An 18,904-nucleotide genomic window follows, 5' to 3' on the forward strand; every position below is an offset into this window, starting at 1 on the left:
GGCCCAAGGTACTTGAAGGACCACCTTCCCCCACATGAGCCTGCCTCCATGTATGATCATTTTGAGAATTGCTCCTATTTGTGTTCTTACACTGTCACAAGTCCATTCTGCAATTTTGTGGGTCTTGTCCATAGTGGCCACTGCACATATGAAGCTTGGATGGTCCCCTCTCTGTGCATCTTCTGGTGTTGACTGGTTTTTTCCAACTCATTTTTAATTAAGATTTTTTTATTCTGGTATTTTATCTATGTATGTATTTTAAGTTTTGAACAGCTTTGGCTGTTTTGTGTCATATTTCACATGTTTAAACTGTGACTTATAAGCCACCTTGAGTCATAAGAGACAACCGAGATAGAAATAAATGTTGTAAATTCTTTGCGAACATCTCCGGATTTACTAATGTTGTCTTGAGGAAGATTGGAGTGTCATTCTTAAAACAAATATTCAAGAAGAAACAAAACACTTGTAAGTTTTAGTTCCACAAATACTGTGCAGTATTTTAATTTTAACTGCTCTTGAACTTTGCTTTCATCTTCAAGTGTGAGTTGTACTAGCTGTTGTGAGTTATACTACTACTCGTAGTAGTAGTAGTAGTTGTTGTAGTCAGTGAAAATTATAGTATACTTGCATTGTAGCACAAATTATAAACTGCAAATTTGTCAGTTTATGTTCATACATCATGCTGATGCTTAAAATTTAAACAGCTTAGTCATAAATTCTGTTAGGCCTTCCTTGTGGAGAATACAAGGGAACAGTTCTTAATTGAATTATGCAGACAGTGAAAGCCTTATGTAAAAGAGAGAGAAAAAATTCCAGGGACCTGCCTACATTTACTCCACATGTTGAAAATACCAAATGATGTATTAAAGTTAGGCAGTGTCTTTGTTTACTGCAGATGGTCTAAATAGTCTTTGTTTTAGTATATAGAAAACAACACATCGGGGAGAGGCTATACTACAACCTTTCTTCTGGTCATGAGAGCTTTTTGTGGGCTTGGGAGTGTTTGGGGAAAACGTTCAATTGTGCGGTCTTCCATTTGTTTTCTGAAGCAGTTTATTCCTAGAAGTGCTTTATCATGTGAAGTATTTCTAATTAAGTAGTTTCGCTTGGCACTGAATGGTAACATTGCAGAGCCTGTGATCTATGCAGAGTTGCATCTGACTTTCTAACCTGTCCTATCCCTGGGACGCAACACAAGACTTGAGTTTCCATGGCAGGAAAATATGTACTCAGTTCTTTGCCTAGTAGAGAACTCTGGCAGATATGACTTACCTCATGATGTTTGGCCTTTTTATGTGATGTATGTGTTCACTTGTAAGAGCATATAACATGTAGATGGTGTGTTGAGTCTCTTGCTTTCCATGTCATGAATTCACTGATAGTCTGGCATGCTAGATTGTGGCATTCTGTTTGAATCATGGCTTCTCTTTTGGCATTAAGTATTTGAATTATGACGACGACTACGTACTACTACTAATATTTATATACTACTTTTCAACAGAAGTTACTAAGATGGTTCCCTGTCCCCAAAGGGCTCACAGTCTAAAAAGAAACATAAAGTAGATACCATCAGCCACAGGAGGGGTGCTGTGCGGGGATTGGATAGGGCCAGTTGTTCTCCCCTACTAAATATAATAGAATCACTTATTTAAAAGGCACCTCTTTGCTCAGTTATCAGGGGATGTGACCATGTGGGATTCTGTTAAATGGACATCCTTGAACCATTTGTTCAGCTGCCAGAATGGCCAGTTTTGTGGAGACTCTAGGCCTATAAGTCTCTATAGTTGTCTCTTTAACTGACCCCTGCTAACTGGGCAAAGAGGCACCTTTCTAATGTGGTGATTCTCTTTATTTAGCAGGGGGAGAGTAACTGGCCTTATCCACCCCCAGCACAGTACCTCCAGTGACTGTTGCTGGTGTCTATCTTATGTTTCTTTTTAGATTGTGAGCCCTTTGGGGACAGGGATCCATCTTATTTATTTTTTATTTCTCTATGTAAAGCACTTTGAAAAGTTTTGTTCAAAAGCGGTATATAAATATTTGTTGTTGTTTAAAGAACCAGTGTCCTTTGAGTATTTTGAGCAACACTACTATCTTAGAAAAGGTTAGCATACTTCCTCCTAAATAAGTCATGGCATATTTTCCAGAGAAAGTGGGAATAAAAACTTAAGTTTTAGTTCTGGGCCACACTCTCATATGTCAACATACTGTTAGAAATAAAGAATACGTGACAATGATGCATCTTAGTTGTATGTTAGTTGTATGATATATCCATACAACGTCTGTACTTGCTCAGATTTGGGCGGCAATTTTAAACACAGTTGCTAGAAAGTGGGTCCCATTGAACACATGTTTCTGACGAAACATGCACAGGATTACATTGTTCATATGACCTTGTGTATGGACAAGCTGAGCAGTGGGTTTTTTGTTTGAGATTGGAAAACAGTTATTGGAAGACACTGCTCCTTTGAGATAGGAGTTAGATATGCCTGGTATCTATAGCTTATTTCTGATTGACTACAGAATGCTCTTGAAACAGACAACAATCTATCCTAAAACTCTACTTGCTATGAAAAAGTGTCTAGCAACCAGTTTCAAGAAGCATAACATGGGTAAAGTGCTGTTTCCTCACCCCTTGTTCCAAATCCCCCTCTCTGCCTAAATCCCTCTTCCTCCTCAAAACAAAGGCCCTTTTTGTTCCTTGTCTGCTTGTGAGGTCTTCACTGCTTGTCCTGTGTGTGGGTATAGAGCCCCATATTTAAATGTTTCCCCAATAGCCAGGAAAGTAAGGAACAGGAAACTGGTAAATCCTAGCTCTCATGTATAAAGGAAGCTGTTTTGATGCTCCCCACCCCCCAACTCACTTCAGGTGATGGTTAAAAATAAGTATATTAAAGATCATTAGAAACCTTTCCGAGCCTCTGAAGTGGCATTGAAGGTTCATAAAAACAAGGTGCTGATGTGAAGGCTGCACACCTCAGGCTTTATTTGTGTGGCTTTCTCTGTTCCACATTCCCTCCTTTAATTAGTTACGGATTTCCTCCCCCTCCCCCCCGCCTCAACCATTGAACACATCACTCCTCTCAGCAGCTTTAAATATCAGATTGTAAAAGTGCTTCTTGCCAGGCTGGACTCTCAGTTTGCAACATAAACAAACCTGTGACTCAAGGCTGTGCCTCTGGCTCACCATTGGATACTATAAAAAGCCTTACTTTTCCTTTTTCATTTGGAAGTTGAAGATTGGTAGATCTCTCTGACACAGCTCAGATCTCTGTGTGTGTGTGTTTTAAGGGAACCTATTCTTTTCTGCGCTTTCAATGTGTTTTGTTTGCTTAAACCCGTGGACACTTCTTGAATATAAATTGCTTCTAAATTGCTCTTTAATGCATTTAGAATACTTACTGTTGCCATACCCTCTTTCTCCCATTTTGCAGATGGAGCCAGTGCGGAGACCAAGAAGTGCTCTTGGGCCTCTCCCACTTGCTTTTAACGTCTTTTGTAGGAGATGTTCCTGGAAGAATTGTTCTCATAAATGTTGGTCACTGCGCATCTTAGAGCTGGCTGCAAATATGCTCAGGCAAATGAAAGTGTTTGGTTATTTTTGCCACATGCCTATAAAAATAGCCTGAGTTTGATCTACAGCCCAGTAGAGCTGGCTGATAGTTGTCTATTTACAACCGAAATGGAAACTGGCACAATTTCTGCATGAGCCTATATTTATCGTAAATGTATTTTGTTTCGATGACCTAGGAGTTGCGTAGTTGGCTGAAATATGTAATTGGAATAGCAGATTTTCTGCCTAAGTGCTCGGTTAGTTTAAACTGACTTTGAAGATTCTGGATGTAATCCAGTGTGTGAAGTGAACCTCTCTAGGGAGGAGCTATAGTCTTGGCGTCCTGTTTTCTCTCCCACCCCCAGTCATTGTTGTTCTGAATTTGGTTTGTGAGCTGCCTTTTATTAGTCCCTTCTGTTCTGGTTGAAAAAAATGAGGGAGTAGCTGTTCCTAGCAACAGAGAGAAAGCTAAGTTGCACAATATTTTAACACATTGACATAATAATGTATATTATGTGGCCACCATCTGAGGAGCACGTTTAGATGCACACAAGACAAATTGTGTGCATCTGATTGCTGGAAGGAGAGCTGGTATTGTGGTAGCAAGCATGATTTGTCCCCTTAGCTAAGCAGGGTCCGCCCTGGTTGCATATGAATGGGAGACTACATGTATGAGCACTGTAAGAGATTCCCCTCAGGGGGTGGAGCCGCTCGGGGAAGAGCAGCTAGGTTCCAAGCTCCCTCCCTGGCATCTTCAGGATAGGGGTGAGAGAGATTCCTACCTGCAACCGTGGAGAAGCCACTGCCAGTCTGTGCTAGATGGACCTATGGTCTGACTCAGTATATGGCAGCTTCCTATGTGTGTGTATATTATAGCTTCTAAACTTCTAGAGCTACTCTTTGTGCCAGATTGGAAGCTGCTTTTGAAACGATACATATCCCAGTTTCAAAACTGGCTTGTCAAGCAGTATATGCTATTCTGGAACTTGCTGTATGTTTCACTGGATTGTGGTCTGTGTTATCTAGCAAGAGGCATTAACTGTCTGGACCCTTTTTAGTTAGAGTTGGGTCTTTTGGAGTGTGTGCATATGTATTGATGCGACCTAAACATAATCCAAGACTGGACAGTTATAGGATACATTCTTTTTTGCCAGCAATCAGTGAGGACTTGGGGTTGATGCATACAAGAAAGAAAGCATTTGCTTTTTGCAAACTACTCTGGGTGCAAAAGTATCTGTATGTCACTGTACAGCAGGTGAAAAGCCAATCTTTCATCACAAATTCAAAAGGCAGAGCCTTTGTCATCATGAATGTTGTTAGAAGTGGCAAGCAAATTTACAGAACAAGGAGTTTATTATACTAGCCTTCCTGTGGTTTTCAATTTGAAGCCGCTTCTGTATTGTTACCTTATATCATGAGATCTAGTACTCTGCTATACACATAATAATTAATGGCTGACATCCTGACTAACAAAGCACAGATGCGGCCAGAGAAGCAGCACCACTGTTATACCTGTGCTTCGGAAGAGTTCCAGACCAACACTGCATTGGGGGGGGGGGTGAGAGAGAGAGACAGAGAGAGAATGGATTTCAACAACTTTCCCTTTCCCAAAAATCTTTCTGTGCCTCCTGAAAATCTCTCTCTGAAGGCTACATGACCCTGGCATAGAACACTTCTTGGGGAAGCGGAGGTTGTTGAAATTTCCCCAACTGTGGAGCCAGAAGTGTAGCTTAGTGAGTTGAGCTTTTCAGAGCCCCTGGTGCTTTTCCCATTGCATTGGCACTTGTTTGGTCAGATCATAGCCAATATTGTTATATAGTGCTTATAGGAGTTGAGGCTTGGTCCGCTTTGCATAAAAGTACAGTAAAATCTGAATTGCACTGTGTTAAAATCAGAGCTGGGGGGAAGTGTTGCTTACATAAGTGGTTGTGCACCCTAACCTTTTGCACTGTCTTTTCTACCTGAAGTGCCAATACAATATGTTTTGGATGATGCACTTGTAAAGTGCACAGCACTGGTATTTACTGCATCAGGATTTATTTCTAACATACATATCTGAAATGTAATTGATTATTCAAAGCCTAAGTGGGTTAGCCTCAGTGGTAGAGCATCTGCTTTGTATGCAGAAGGTCTTGGGTCCAGTCTCTGGCAGCATCTCCAGCTAGGGCTGGGAAAGAAACCTTGGAGAGCTGCTGCTGGCCTGTGTAGACAATACTGAGGATTTTGTTTTCAGTAGGCATATGTTTGCGGTGGAGAACCGGTCTCGAGGTATCAAGCATGAATTGTCCCCTTTGATAAACGGGTTGTGCCTTCACGGCCTTGGTTTGCACTTGCACTCTGTCTGCTGTAAGATATTCCCCTTAGGGGATGGGGCCGTAGCTCAGTGGTAGAGCATCTGCTTTGCGTGTAGAAGATCCCAAGTTCAATCCATGGCATCTCCAGGTCGGGCTGGGAAAGACTCCTGCCTGAAACCTTGGAGAGTTGCTGCCAGTCAGTTCTCTGAGCTAGATGGACCAATGATCTGATTCAGTATAAGGCAGCTTCCTGTGTTACAGAGTAGCCCACAGATCACTCAACTTGTCAACCCAACTAAACAGGCAGACTGAAAGCAGCTATTTTCCCTGCAGGACAGAGGAGGTCACCAAAATTAATTGCTTGACCTCTCTGACCCTCTTGCTTCGATATTATTGTTCTCTTGAAAATACTAAATTGTCAGTTCTAATAGGATCAAAGTTACCCTGTCGCTGCTTTTATTTGTGAGAGAGAGTGGGGGTGGGGACAGAGATCCTTAAAAGAAGGTGGTGTCGCGCCGCCCGCCCCCCCCCCCCCCCGCCCAGCAAGTAGTATTTTATTATGTTCAAGTTATTCTTAAGGGATCCTTTTATTTTATTTTTCAGTTATACACATATATAATTGTTTTCCTTGATGATGTCATACACACTGCTGTAATCTTACTGAAATAAGAAGGGGGAAAGAAAAAAATCTTCAAGGCAATCAGCTATTTAAAGTAACCATTCTTTTCCTTTATTCTAAAGTTTCCTATAACTACTGTTTTTCAAATTTCTGCTCAGTTCTTTTGCTTTGAAATCCTTGGTGTTTGAAACGTAGATCTCAAACCAAGTTGATATATATTGTACAAATTCCTCTTTAAAGGCCACCATGTCTACACATTATCTGGATTATCTTTTTTTCCTACATTGTCTGCTTTTGTAATTACTTTATGGGTTCAGACAAAAAGCCTATCTCTGTTTCATTGTCAGGCCTTTTGCTCACAAGTAGGGTGTGATGGAGACAACAATCCCCAGTTTGTCACATCTAACAGATAGATAGATTGTCTAATTATCAGTATTTGGTAATCAGGCATATGCATCTGATGAATATACTGAATCCATTATAGGCCATGGATTTATCAGATCAGATTTAAAAGCCAGTTATGCTAATGGCCAACTGAACATGTGTGCCAATTAATTCTATAGGTTTAATTATGGACTGAATGAAGAACTCTCTCCCATCTTTTTATGGATTCTTGACCCCTAAGTTTGCTTCATTTTCATGCTTAGCAAGCATGATTCTGTAGTTTATCTTCTATGTAGAACTAAGTGTTCTGTTCTGCCTTTCTTCCTTCAGAGAGGCAACCAAAACTGTAAATGACACAAATTCATAATATCAACAACAACAACAAACAACAGTTAGCAGTTAATCATAGTGGAAACCACTCAGAAAATCTCATTGGAAAATCCCTTTTGCCTAACTGTGGGTTAGATGGAAAAGAAAGATACTTACCTTGTTCTGGAAAATGTTGGTGGAAGGCAACCTACTGGCCTCCCAGAAGAGGGAATTTCACAAACTGCGTGCAGCTGTCAAAAAGGCTTTGTCCTTTGTCCCCACCAGTCTTCAGTGGATCCAGGTTGGATCCAAAGAACTGTGAGCAGAAGGAAAATGGCTGCTAGCATTCAGCATTGCTTGTACAAGGGGCTGCACAAGAATTCACACAGTGCTATAATCAGATTCTGTAGTAGTCTTCATTTTTCTTCTTATGAAAAAGATTGAGCAAACAGAAGGCCACCTCTTCTCATGCAGTGTTCTAACACAATGTTCCTCAACCACCGGTCCATGGACTGGTGCCGCTCCGCGAGGCACTGGGTACCAGTCTATGAGGCATCGCTAAAAAAAAATCTCCCCTAAAACAACAATTTTGGGCTGGCAGGAGCCGCCACCTGGAGCTCTCTGAAGCTCATTTCCAGGCAGCCCTCGCTGCTGGATAATGTTCATTTTGAGGAAGCGAGGTGCTTCAGGGTGCTGGTTTTGACCTTTAAAGCCCTTAACGGTTTGGGCCTGGGATACTTGAGGGACCGCCTGATCCCAAGGGTTGCTGCCTGCTTGACGAGATCATCTGAGGGGGCTCTGTTGCTGCCCCCAGACTTTGGAATGTTCTCTCAGTGGTCATTTGCTCCTCGGACTCCATCACAGTTTTTAGAAAGATTGTTAAATCTTGGCTTTTTATCCAGGTCTTTACATGATTGTTTTATTGCTGCTTCTGTGTGTTTTTATTTGTGTACAGTTTTTATGTTTGTATTTTATACATATTAAATCAGATTTGTTGTCATATTTTTAGCTTAATGCTTTTAACTGTCATTTTTATTATTAAAAAAGTTTTTTAACGTTTGTAAACCCGCCTTGGGATTGTTTTTAATGAAAGGTGGTATATAAATTTAACAATAAATAAATAAAAATAAAATAAACGTTACCCAGCAGCGAGGGCTGCCTGCCTAGAAATGAGCTCTGGAGAGCTCGCCTCGGCTCCATGGACCCTGGGCCTTGCCCCCTTTGCACATGACATCACTGCAGGTAGGGGTGGCGGCGAGGGGTGCAGCCCTTTTACTAACTGCTGGTCCGGGAAACTGTGCACGAAGAATGTACCGGTTCATGACTCCAAAATCATTGAGAAACACTGTTCTAGCATAAGGTATAAAGAAGCCTTTCCGTGAGCCACCCAGTCTATAGTACCTAAAAGTATACTAGTATGCTGCACAATGTATAATTAGATGTGCTTTATTTGAATTTGAATGTTTTTTAAAACAAGCACACAAAAAAACCCGATGACAGGGTGGTGTGAACTGGAGACTTCAATAAAAACATCCCAAAGGAAGGAATTAACTTTGGGACATGAAACTTCTACTACCGAATCTGGGGGAAGATGCATGTCTTCTATGTGTTTAAAAATATTTTGGTACCTGCTGCTTGAAGAAATGTGTTTGCGTAAGTGTGTGTGTGTGTGTGTGTGTGTGTGTGTGTGTGTGTGTGTTTGCGCACGTGTGTTTAACCCTCATTAAAAGCCACTTTGTGAGGCATTGTTCCTAAAAGGTGGAATACGAAGTACATTAAAGAAACATGGCCCTGTGTAGTAGTTCTAAGTCTGTTTTAACATGCCACTATCTCTTCCACAGAGCTGGAGCTTATAGACTATTGGCTCTCCACATGGTTAGGGTTGCCATGGGGTATTAGGTTCTATTCCAGGACTAGGGATATGCATGAAACTGGTATGGTTGGTTCGGTTCAATTTCAAACTGGCCGGGTCCAGTTCCGGCCGAATTGGGCCTGGTCCGGTTCGACCACCAAACCAGCTTGCAGAATGGTTTGGTTCAATGCTTGTAAATGGTTTGGTTCAATGCTTGGGAATCCACTGAGGATTCCCATTTACAAACAAAGATTCCCTAAGGGCAGGGAGGGGGAGAGGGGAACTTACCTTCCCAGCCCATGGAGCATGTTAGGACACTTTATTTGGCCTGTTTTGGTGGTTTTTTGGTGGGGTTTTTTTAGTCTGGGAACCTAACCCCTGTGTTCCCATAGACTCAATTATTTATTATCAACGGTTTTGTTACCTGTGGGAATGGAACCCCCACAGATAATGTGGTCCACCTATATATGCACATTTTCTTATAAGCCCAAGAAATGGTTACAATCCCAGCAACAACTGTTTTTGATAGTTTCAGATTGTAAAGATATTGATTATTTTTCTGAGATCTTGCCAAGAAAACTCAGAAAAATAAAGCCCAATGGAGCTACATCCAGTTCTCTCTTCCAGTCCCTCCCTATCCCATGCTTTGATCTTGACATTGATTTAACCTCACCCTCCCAACTTTGGGACCACTCTCCCAGATTGGAAGCAACTCTTGAGAAGACAAGGCTCAGACCATGGGAGTTAGCAACCTTTTGATTTCTCTCCTAAAGAAGATAGCAAGCAAGCAAAAATTCTGAAACTTTCAGAAAGTATGAGAGGTGGTAAACAAGAAGTAGGGGAAAGATGGGTGCAAATACCACTTCATCATATGTTTCTTGAAAATGTTCAGACTCTGAGCTGCAGCCATGAGGGCTAGGCACTTTACAAAAATAATAAACTAGAGGTTCTTGTCAAACTTGTCAGAATCTGAAAAGCTCCACTTTGATTGGAGAATATAAATAGCAAACTTGAGGGTGATTCATATCTCTGGAATTGCAACTATTTGGAGTTAAAGTTGCCATTGTGTTTAAATATTTATATGCTATCTTTCCATCAAAAAAGTATCTGTGAGCCTTATAAAGCACACAAACTAATTTTATTCCTGTCATTACTTGACATGCTTTGGCATTGTGAGGCATGGCTTACTCTTGTCTTGGTCGTCTGCCTTATCTCTTTTTGGAGACATGCTATAGACGGAATCTAGCTTTGTGAACTATGACTTAAGTTGCTTTTAAAATGCCTGCCCTGTTGTTTGCTTCCACAGCTATGAACCAGAGAATCAGCCAAAGTGCTCCAGTGAAGCAGCCACCTCCACTAGCCCCTCAAAGCCCACCAGGTGGAGTTCTGGGTGGTGGCAACTCCAATCAACAGCAGCAGTTAAGGCTGCAGCAGCTGCAGATGGAAAAGGAGCGGCTGCGGCTGAAACATCAAGAACTGCTTCGGCAGGTGAGGCCACAGGTTAGAAACACACTTCCACTATATTCCGTTGTGTGTGCATGTGTGAGTTTTCACTCATGAACTTGTAGTTTTGGCAAGTGTCAGGGGACTTAGGTATGAAAGCTTAAAAATTCTGATTCCCCACCTCAAATAAACCCTGCCCTCCCCCAGATAAATTATCCAAGCAAGCAGTGTAGATGCAAGTAAACAAGACGGGCACAAATGTGAATATATCTCCTCAGAAGACGTCTGGTGTATTTGGACTTGCTGGTTTGTTTTCTCCTGCAGTCCATGGTGTCAGAGCTGGTTCCTTGCATTGACAAGCATTAAGTCACTTAAAAGCAAATTTTAAACTCTGCTATGTGGATGCTACAACCTGCCAGGTCCAAGAGATGCTGGGCTGCATTCAGAATTACTAATGTTCTACATGTATTGTTCACACTGACTTCTTCCACTGTGAAGTTGGAAGAGCCTGTAGAATGGATCTAACCTTGCTATGTCTCACCTTGGTTGTTAAACATTTCCTACACTACATCTATAAAGCACAGCTCTTCATAAGGACATATAAATTGCCTTGAATCAGACCAAGGTCCATCTATTCCATCATTTTGTTTTCAACATCAGCCAGTCAAATGTATCTGAAAGGTCATAGGCAAGACATGAAGATACTGGCCTTCCCCTGTTGCTTCTCTCTAGCATCTGCAATATGGACGCATATTGCCTCTGTACATGGAAATTTAATTTAGCTATTGTGGTTTATAGCCATTGGGTTGATTCTCTGAATTGCTTTAATCTTTTTAAATTCCATCTAGAGCATCTTGTAGTGAGTTCCGTGTAAATTTTGCATTTGATTTGAGAGAACTCAAGTCTATTCAGAACAACTGGTTGGGCATCTTGGATTTACATGGTAGTTTTATTTGATGATATTGCTGTTTTTAATAGCAATGAATAGAATTTTTGCTTTCGCATAAGCAATTGTGAAGTTTGTCACCGTCACATTTTGCTAAGGCTTGACTGGATTCTAGCCAAGAGTGCGTGTGAATGTGCTAATTATAAACACACCCTGTTATGATCAGTTTCTCTGTGTGATTTACAAAGTGGAAAGCTAGAGGAGAAAACTCATCCATGTTAGGTAATATTTATGTTGTTGCAAGTAATCCTCGTGCATAAGTTTCCAAAAAGCAAACTGGATTAACTGAGCATTTCACTTCAGTTACAACTAGCTCTTAAAACTTTTAATGATGTTTTCCTAAGCTGGTTCCTAAGTAGGTTTCTTGCTGCTTTTGCTTTTTTAATAACTCTGTGAGGCATGAACCCAGAGAGACAATGAAGCTTGCTTTCTAGAACTGTCGCTCTCCATCGGTGCTTCCTGTCCTAAATTTTTTGCTAATACATTGATTAGCTCCTTGTCTCAAATGTCTGGCATCACTTTTTGTGCAGGGTATGGGGCATCACAGACATCCTAACCTTCTCTTTGAGAAAATCTTTTTTAAATCTTCTGTTCCCTTCCTCTTTGGGTGATGGATCCTGCATCATAAAACATTTCTTGCTTCTGGAGATCACTTCCTCAGGCTTTTTCCTTCATCGCCTCTTGCTTTTTCTGCCCTTGTTCTGGAGTCTAACTCTCACTCTACCTTCCCTACTGAAAATATTTTTTGTAGGGATAACCTTTTGGTGCAAACAGAGTCATCATTGTGGGTTTGTCTTGCCTTAATCTTATAAATTGTTTTTAGACGAGATTAAAAACATGGCCTTCTTCAGCTGAAATGTCTGAGCTTCTCCTGTAACTGCTTTGCTATTAATCCTCATTCATACGCTGCCATGCCAGCATGCTTTTAGGTGAGGCTTTTAAATTTGGATTTCTTTTCTTCTTTGGTAACTTCTTCTTGAGAAGTTAACTAACTTGCGGCCAAGCAGTGTTTGCTACCCTTCATGCCCCATCCTTTTTGTTCCCTATCTGTTAAATGACACTGTTCTTGTGCCCTGTAAGCACTCCTAATTGTCTTGTTCCATTATGCAGCAGCTTTTGTCAGCTCTTAACTCCCTTACCTTTTTGTCATCTTTGGCTGTCGCGGAAACTTGCCTCTTCAGAATGCTAAGAGGGTGGTGTGTGTGTGTGTGTGTGTCAAAATCAGCCTGCCCATCCCAACCGTGCACAGCAAAAAAGTAATGTTTATCCATCTTATTTCTTTTACTCTTAGGCATTGCGGAATGTCAATCCCAGCACAGCAATTTCTCCAAAACGTCAGGTAGGCTCTTAACAAATGTTTCAGAAAAATAAGAAACATTTCTGTTTTAAAGTATTAAGTTAGATCAGCTGCACAAGGTGCTTGGATTATTCGAGGCTACTTAGATTTTATAAACCGCAGGCTGCTAATAGCCCCAGCATGTCTGAAGAGGAACTCTGAATATCACAAAAGCTTGCTTCTGGTAATTTAAAGGATAGCTGGTTTAATAAAAGGTATCCTCTTGCTTGCTCAGTGTGTTCTTGAAACATGATGCAACGATTTCCAGATACCATGTTTTATTTGCCACTGCTGAGGATAGTGCTGAAGGGGAAGATCGATGCTTGTCAAAGTTCCTCTTAGTTGCACATGTTTCAGTTGGCCAGAAAGACAAGATCTCTGTTCCAGTTTCAAGAGCCTCAAGTGCCTCAACACTTGCTCTACATGGCTGACATCCTCACAACATGCCTTACAAATACACACACACATACACACTCCAGCAGCATTTGTTGCTCTTTGAAGGTTTATACATAAAAACGGAATTACCAAATCAACTGAACTCAAGATAACTGGATATCCTGATACTCACTGCTTTTTCTCATTTTTGGAAATGCTATAAAAATAAGTGTGCTCTGTTTAGTTAGGTATCTGATGTGCCACACACTAGTGTGGTGGGGAAGATGCCCAGTGCAAAATTTGACAACAGAGTTTTGAGGAAACTACTTCATATAGGCTGCAGGTGGGATTCATCATGTCTTACAAGCTTTACCTCTTGGAAGCTCTGTCGATTTCATTTTTATGTACACACATGCACTCTGCCATTTTCCAAGGAGCTCAAGATGACATACTTGGGTTATCTCTTTAAAACATATATCTGTCTATGTCCTTGCCAACTTTAGGTTAGGCAGAGAGCTAAAGACTTGCCCAGAGGCATCCAGTTGGCATCCTTAGTCAGAATTTGAATTCATGCCTCCTTGGTTCAAGTCCAAAAACCTTCATCTGCTGTTCTATCTGGGTTTGGATTCTTGATTATGTACACATTGTCATCAAATTCCAGATATCTGTGCTCATGAATTTGCCTAGCTGAATGTGGCAGGGCTGCTGTTCTAGGCTGGAAATACAACAGTGACCTTTACTATCATTAGCATATGAGCCTTGCTTTTACAGTTCTGCCTTCAAACGACAAATGTGTTTTTCTGCTTTCTGTGCAAGTGAGAGAGAGCTCAACAATTGGTATTGTAATATTTACTTTCACTTTATTCCATGACATTCTAGCTCTGTTCTAATAAGATAAACTGAAGTAGCAGAAATTGGACTTCGAATAATTTCATCTGGTGGCTGTGGAAAATCAGTTAAGATTTTTATTTATTTGCATATCCTTGGATACATAATTGCAACAACCAGAATTCTTACAGGGTTATAGGTCGGCAACACCTTGACATTCCTTTGCTCTGATTGATTGATTGATTGATTAAGAGCCATCAAGTCGGTGTCGACTCTTAGCGACCACATAGATAGATTCTCTCCAGGATGTTCTCTCTTCAACTTGGCCTTTAAGGTCTCTCAGTGTTGCATTCATTGCTTTGTTAATACAACTTATCAAATTAAGGCCAAATTTAAGTACTCCTAAATTCTTTGTTCAGAACACAGTATTGTTCTGGATTTAGCTTTTTCCTATTGGAAGAGAGCTTAGGGCCATAGTTAAGCAAAGTTTACAATCCTCTCCTTTATTCAGTCACTAGGAGTCATGGAAAAAGATGTTCCACAGATATATTTCTTCATGCTGGTATCTCTTATCAGGTTTCTACTTCTCATTAGGGCAATTATCTTATCAATCTAATATTCTTGTGGGCTTAGAAGTGCTAAGGAAAATATGAGCACCAAGTTATTTGTGACCCTGTCAGTTACTACTTGTGTTGATCTCATTGCTGTTGGTTTCTCATTTGCCTTTGAAAACATTAGACAACATGTCAAGAGCCAATGGACCTTCCTATTGCCTCTTTCTTCCCAGCTGGGGACCTGATTTTATCTTCTGTTGAAATGTACATATTGCATTCAAATAAAATAGATCTGTAGAAAGGAATCTAAACAACCACAAGGGCAATTTCTTGCTCCGACTTGGAACCAGCTATACAAAAACACCTCTGATAGGTTGTCCTATATAGTGTGCTTCAGTGAGAGAGTGGAAGTCGGCAATGTGTGTGACATCGGAATAGGTTCTTAAAGTGAGCAGCATCTTGCAGATGAAGGAAAGACAATATTCAGTATCACCACCCAGTCTTGCCTGGGGCAATACTGATTTCTAGCCTGAAGTGTAATGATTAGATTGTGTTTGGAAAACAAGATCTCATGCACTTCATTATTCCTATATAAAATAAGCCTTTCTAATATGAGCTTTCAGCATCAAATATCCCTTCCACGTTTGTGGCTGTCTCTGATGCTGCAAGAGAAGTTAGGAAGTAGAGTCATCCCAGTAGACTACAAGATTCCATGTTCTGTTGAGCTCAAATACTTGTATATTTGATCAGCTTTTGTATTTAAAGATATACTCTAAATAGCTTGAGGTCCTCTTAATGATTTTCAGTGTCCAGTATAATATCCAAGTTCATCTTGTCTTCAAAAAATCCTGGGTCTGATCTGCTCTCCTCCTATGTTTGCTACCTCCATCCTCATTTCTATGCCTTCTTTCATGTAGCACTCTAAAATCTAAAAGTTAAGGCTCCAAGCTTAGCTTGCTCACCTTCAAATTCAAATTGTGTTCCATCATTTCTGAGGCTTTTCAGGTTCTTGAGAATTTTGGCATTATCTTCAGTATGGTTGGGGATAAAGCTGCCGGATCTAGGCTTTGCCATTAGGCCTCTGCTGCTATCTATTTAGTGTTTTTAAATGACTCTTTCTGCTTAAATATGCTTCTCATATTTATGGATTTAACATCTTTTGGCCTCCATCCCTTTAAGGTGCCCCAAAACATGTGTGGTCATGGTACATTATGACTCCAGCTAACTGAGTAAAGAGATACCTTTTTAAATGATGATTATCTTATATTTAAGAGGGGTACAGCAACTGTCTCTATCCAACCCCAGTACAGTATCCCACTAGTGGTTGTTGCTGGTGTCTGCCTTATGCTTGTTTTTAGATTGTGAGCCTTTTTGGGAGCCATCTTTATTTATTTCCACGTAAACCACTTTGCACAATTTTGTTGAAAAGCAGTATATAATATTTTTAGTAGGCATAGTAGATACATTATGGGTTAAATTGTCATGGAAAATTCTCTGGGATCAATTCCACAATATCCACATCAATTCCACCTGTCTCTCATTACTCCGTTATGAACTGTCACACAGCCTTTGTGACATAGTTGCTGCAAAGCCATCCTTCTCTACTCCACTAGTAACACATTAATTTGCATGGATTGGCCGGTATCATCGTTGTGATAGCAAAGGAGGGCACACAGTTGTGTGAGACGTATTTCGGTCAGGGCTGCACAACTTCAGCCCTCCTGCAGATGGTGGACTACAGCTCCGTTAATCCCTGACTATTGTCCATTGTGGCTGGGGATAAACAGCTGGAGGGCCAGAATTGTTCAGCTCTGATCTAGACACATGTAAAGATCTCTGCATTATAGATGCAGTGTGGGAGTGAACTCCAGAGAAGCAGCTTTATGATTATGGACTAGGCCTAAGTCATCTGATACTTGCAGAAATAGTTCACCTGGATTTATCCTTCTGTGTCATGTATGTGGTTTATGGTTCAGAAGAGTACAGTAGTTAAAATTTTCACAAATGATGACCTTCATTTGAATTGAATTGAATAGGCCTGAGCTATTCTGTAAGGGCGGTCTAGAAATCGAACGAATAAATAAATAGTCTTCAGTTATAAGCAGCACTGAGAGAGGGAGGGGAAGGAAATGGGCCAACTGTCTCTTGAAGTTGACCCATTTCCTTCCCCTCCCTCTCTCAGTGCTGCTTATAACTCCTTAACAGGATCATCACTTCCATCACTATATCTGATTATATTGGATATATCTATAATCAGATATAATGCTATATCTGATTATGGTATTGACACCTCAAATTCTAAGCAATTGATGGAAGATTGAAAGGATTAAGATGAGAGCTGCAAGGATGATAAGAGGTTCTAGCAAGCAAGCAGTGGAGAGCAAAGTTCTGATTAGCCGAAGGAGTTAAAAGAAATATTTTGACAATTTACAAAGGCATATAAAGATATCAGAAGGTTATTGGCACAATTCATTGAGGTTATTAGGCCACAAACATCAGTTTTTCAGCTGCTTAGGGAGGCTGTAGAATCATTTATCTTGAAGACTTTAAAGAAAAAACAAGTTGGGCAGGCAGGCATCTATTGGATGCTTAGGTAAGCTGGATATCCTGCCTTAGGGAAAGGAGATGAATTAGATTATCTAGTGCTGATTCTATAAAATTCTGAATTGGAGAACTGTGGTTCTCTTCTACCCCCACCCCCCTGCTCCCTGTAAGAGCATGTTTTGATGGTGCTTGTCCTCACTGTGTGTGTTATAAAATCAGTGATTCATTTCCCCTCCCACATTATTGCCTGGAATTAATATGCAGAAATAAAACTTCTTCCTTTTGAAATTATTCAGCTTGTGCACATACACTCAAACATTAGCTGACTTGACACAAGGAAAGAGAAAAGCTCTCTTGCTCTCTTTTTTTCTTGGAGGAAGAAAGACTGTGGACTGATTCCCACATGATCAAAATCTTATACCAAAGTTATTTCATGTAGGATTTGTATAATGTATGAAGTCTTCTTTGGGAAACAAACCAAGACACAGGTTTAACTCCTTGTTACACTCATTGAGGTTTGAAAGGAATTCTTCTCCCATCTCAGTTGAGCTAGTGAACTGGAGATGTATTTACAGGTGAAACTCAGAAAATTAGAATATCGTGCAAAAGTCCATTAATTTCAGTAATGCAAATTAAAAGGTGAAACTGATATATGAGACAGACGCATTACATGCAAAGCGAGATAAGTCAAGCCTTAATTTGTTATAATTGTGATGATCATGGCGTACAGCTCATGAAAACCCCAAATCCACAATCTCAGAAAATTAGAATATTACATGGAACCAAGAAGACAAGGATTGAAGAATTGAACAATATCGGACCTCTGAAAAGTATACAGTGTACTGTGCTTGATTGGCCAGCAAACTCGCCTGACCTGACCCCATAGAGAATCTATGGGGCATTGCCAAGAGAAGGATGAGAGACATGAAACCAAACAATGCAGAAGAGCTGAAGGTCGCTAATGAAGCGTCCTGGTCTTCCATAACACCTCATCAGTGCCACAGGCTGATAGCATCCATGCCACGCCGCATTGAGGCAGTAATTGCTGCAAAAGGGGCCCAAACCAAGTACTGAATACATATGCATGCTTATACTTTTCAGAGGTCCGATATTGTTCTGTTCTTCAATCCTTGTCTTATTGGTTCCATGTAATATTCTAATTTTCTGAGATTGTGGATTTATTTAGTTCAAAGAACTGACGGTTCTGCCAGTTGGGCGGGGGGTGTCTAAGGGTGGGGGAGGGTGCACTTACACCTCCCACCACTCCCCCCCTCCTGCCGGCGGGCTTTGTCATTTTTGTCGAAGCCCATCAGGGCGGCAGTGTACCTCCCTGTTGCCCCATTGTCCGGATATAATTGTAAGTATCCGACGAAGATCTGCAAACGAAGGAGGAGGATGGGAGGCGGCGGCAGATCCCCCCCCCCCGCCACACACAGCAGGTCCCCCACAGCAGCCCAGAACTGGTCGGGGGGGAGGACGGGTGGCAGTGGCGGCAGGTTAAAAAAAAAGGTTAGAAAATTCTACTGCATACTCATTATATAGTGTTGGCTTTTGCTTTGGTTCCCACCCCCTTTCCTGCCTGAGTACCTTTATCACGGGTTCTCCCAGTGAAAGGGGCAGGCAGGAGATCAGGGCAGATACGAGAAGGCCCTTTTCCACAGAACACAGAACCATGAGATTCTCTGGCCTGGAATGTGGGGATGGCTGCTGGTTTAGGTCGCTGACAATGGGGTCAGAGATTGATTTGCGGAAGAGTGGGGCTGCCAAGGACTATTAGTCATTGTTTCTTAATGGAACCTCCACGTTCAGAAGCAGTATACCTCTCAGTACTAGTTTTTAAAAAAGTTTTTTAAAAATTGTGTGTGGC

The 18,904-nt window shown here is 41.0% G+C and overlaps 1 protein-coding gene across 13 annotated transcripts in view; it reads left to right on the forward strand.

Annotated features, from left to right (window-relative positions):
• YAP1 (Yes1 associated transcriptional regulator) overlaps positions 1-18,904 on the forward strand; it is a 137,621-nt gene that overhangs the window by 92,132 nt on the left and 26,585 nt on the right. For 4 of the 13 annotated variants that reach the window (XM_053310402.1, XM_053310408.1, XM_053310406.1 and 1 more), the window contains 2 exons: positions 10,318-10,511; positions 12,692-12,739. In XM_053310402.1, the coding sequence (XP_053166377.1) occupies positions 10,318-10,511; positions 12,692-12,739 (242 nt within the window). The remainder of the gene's footprint in view (positions 1-10,317; positions 10,512-12,691; positions 12,740-18,904) is intronic. The other 9 variants (XM_053310403.1, XM_053310407.1, XM_053310413.1 and 6 more) reach the window with 3 other exon arrangements.

The sequence above is a fragment of the Hemicordylus capensis genome, chromosome 3 (genome assembly GCF_027244095.1).
Source record: "Hemicordylus capensis ecotype Gifberg chromosome 3, rHemCap1.1.pri, whole genome shotgun sequence".
In the NCBI taxonomy this organism is placed as follows: Eukaryota; Metazoa; Chordata; class Lepidosauria; order Squamata; family Cordylidae; genus Hemicordylus; species Hemicordylus capensis.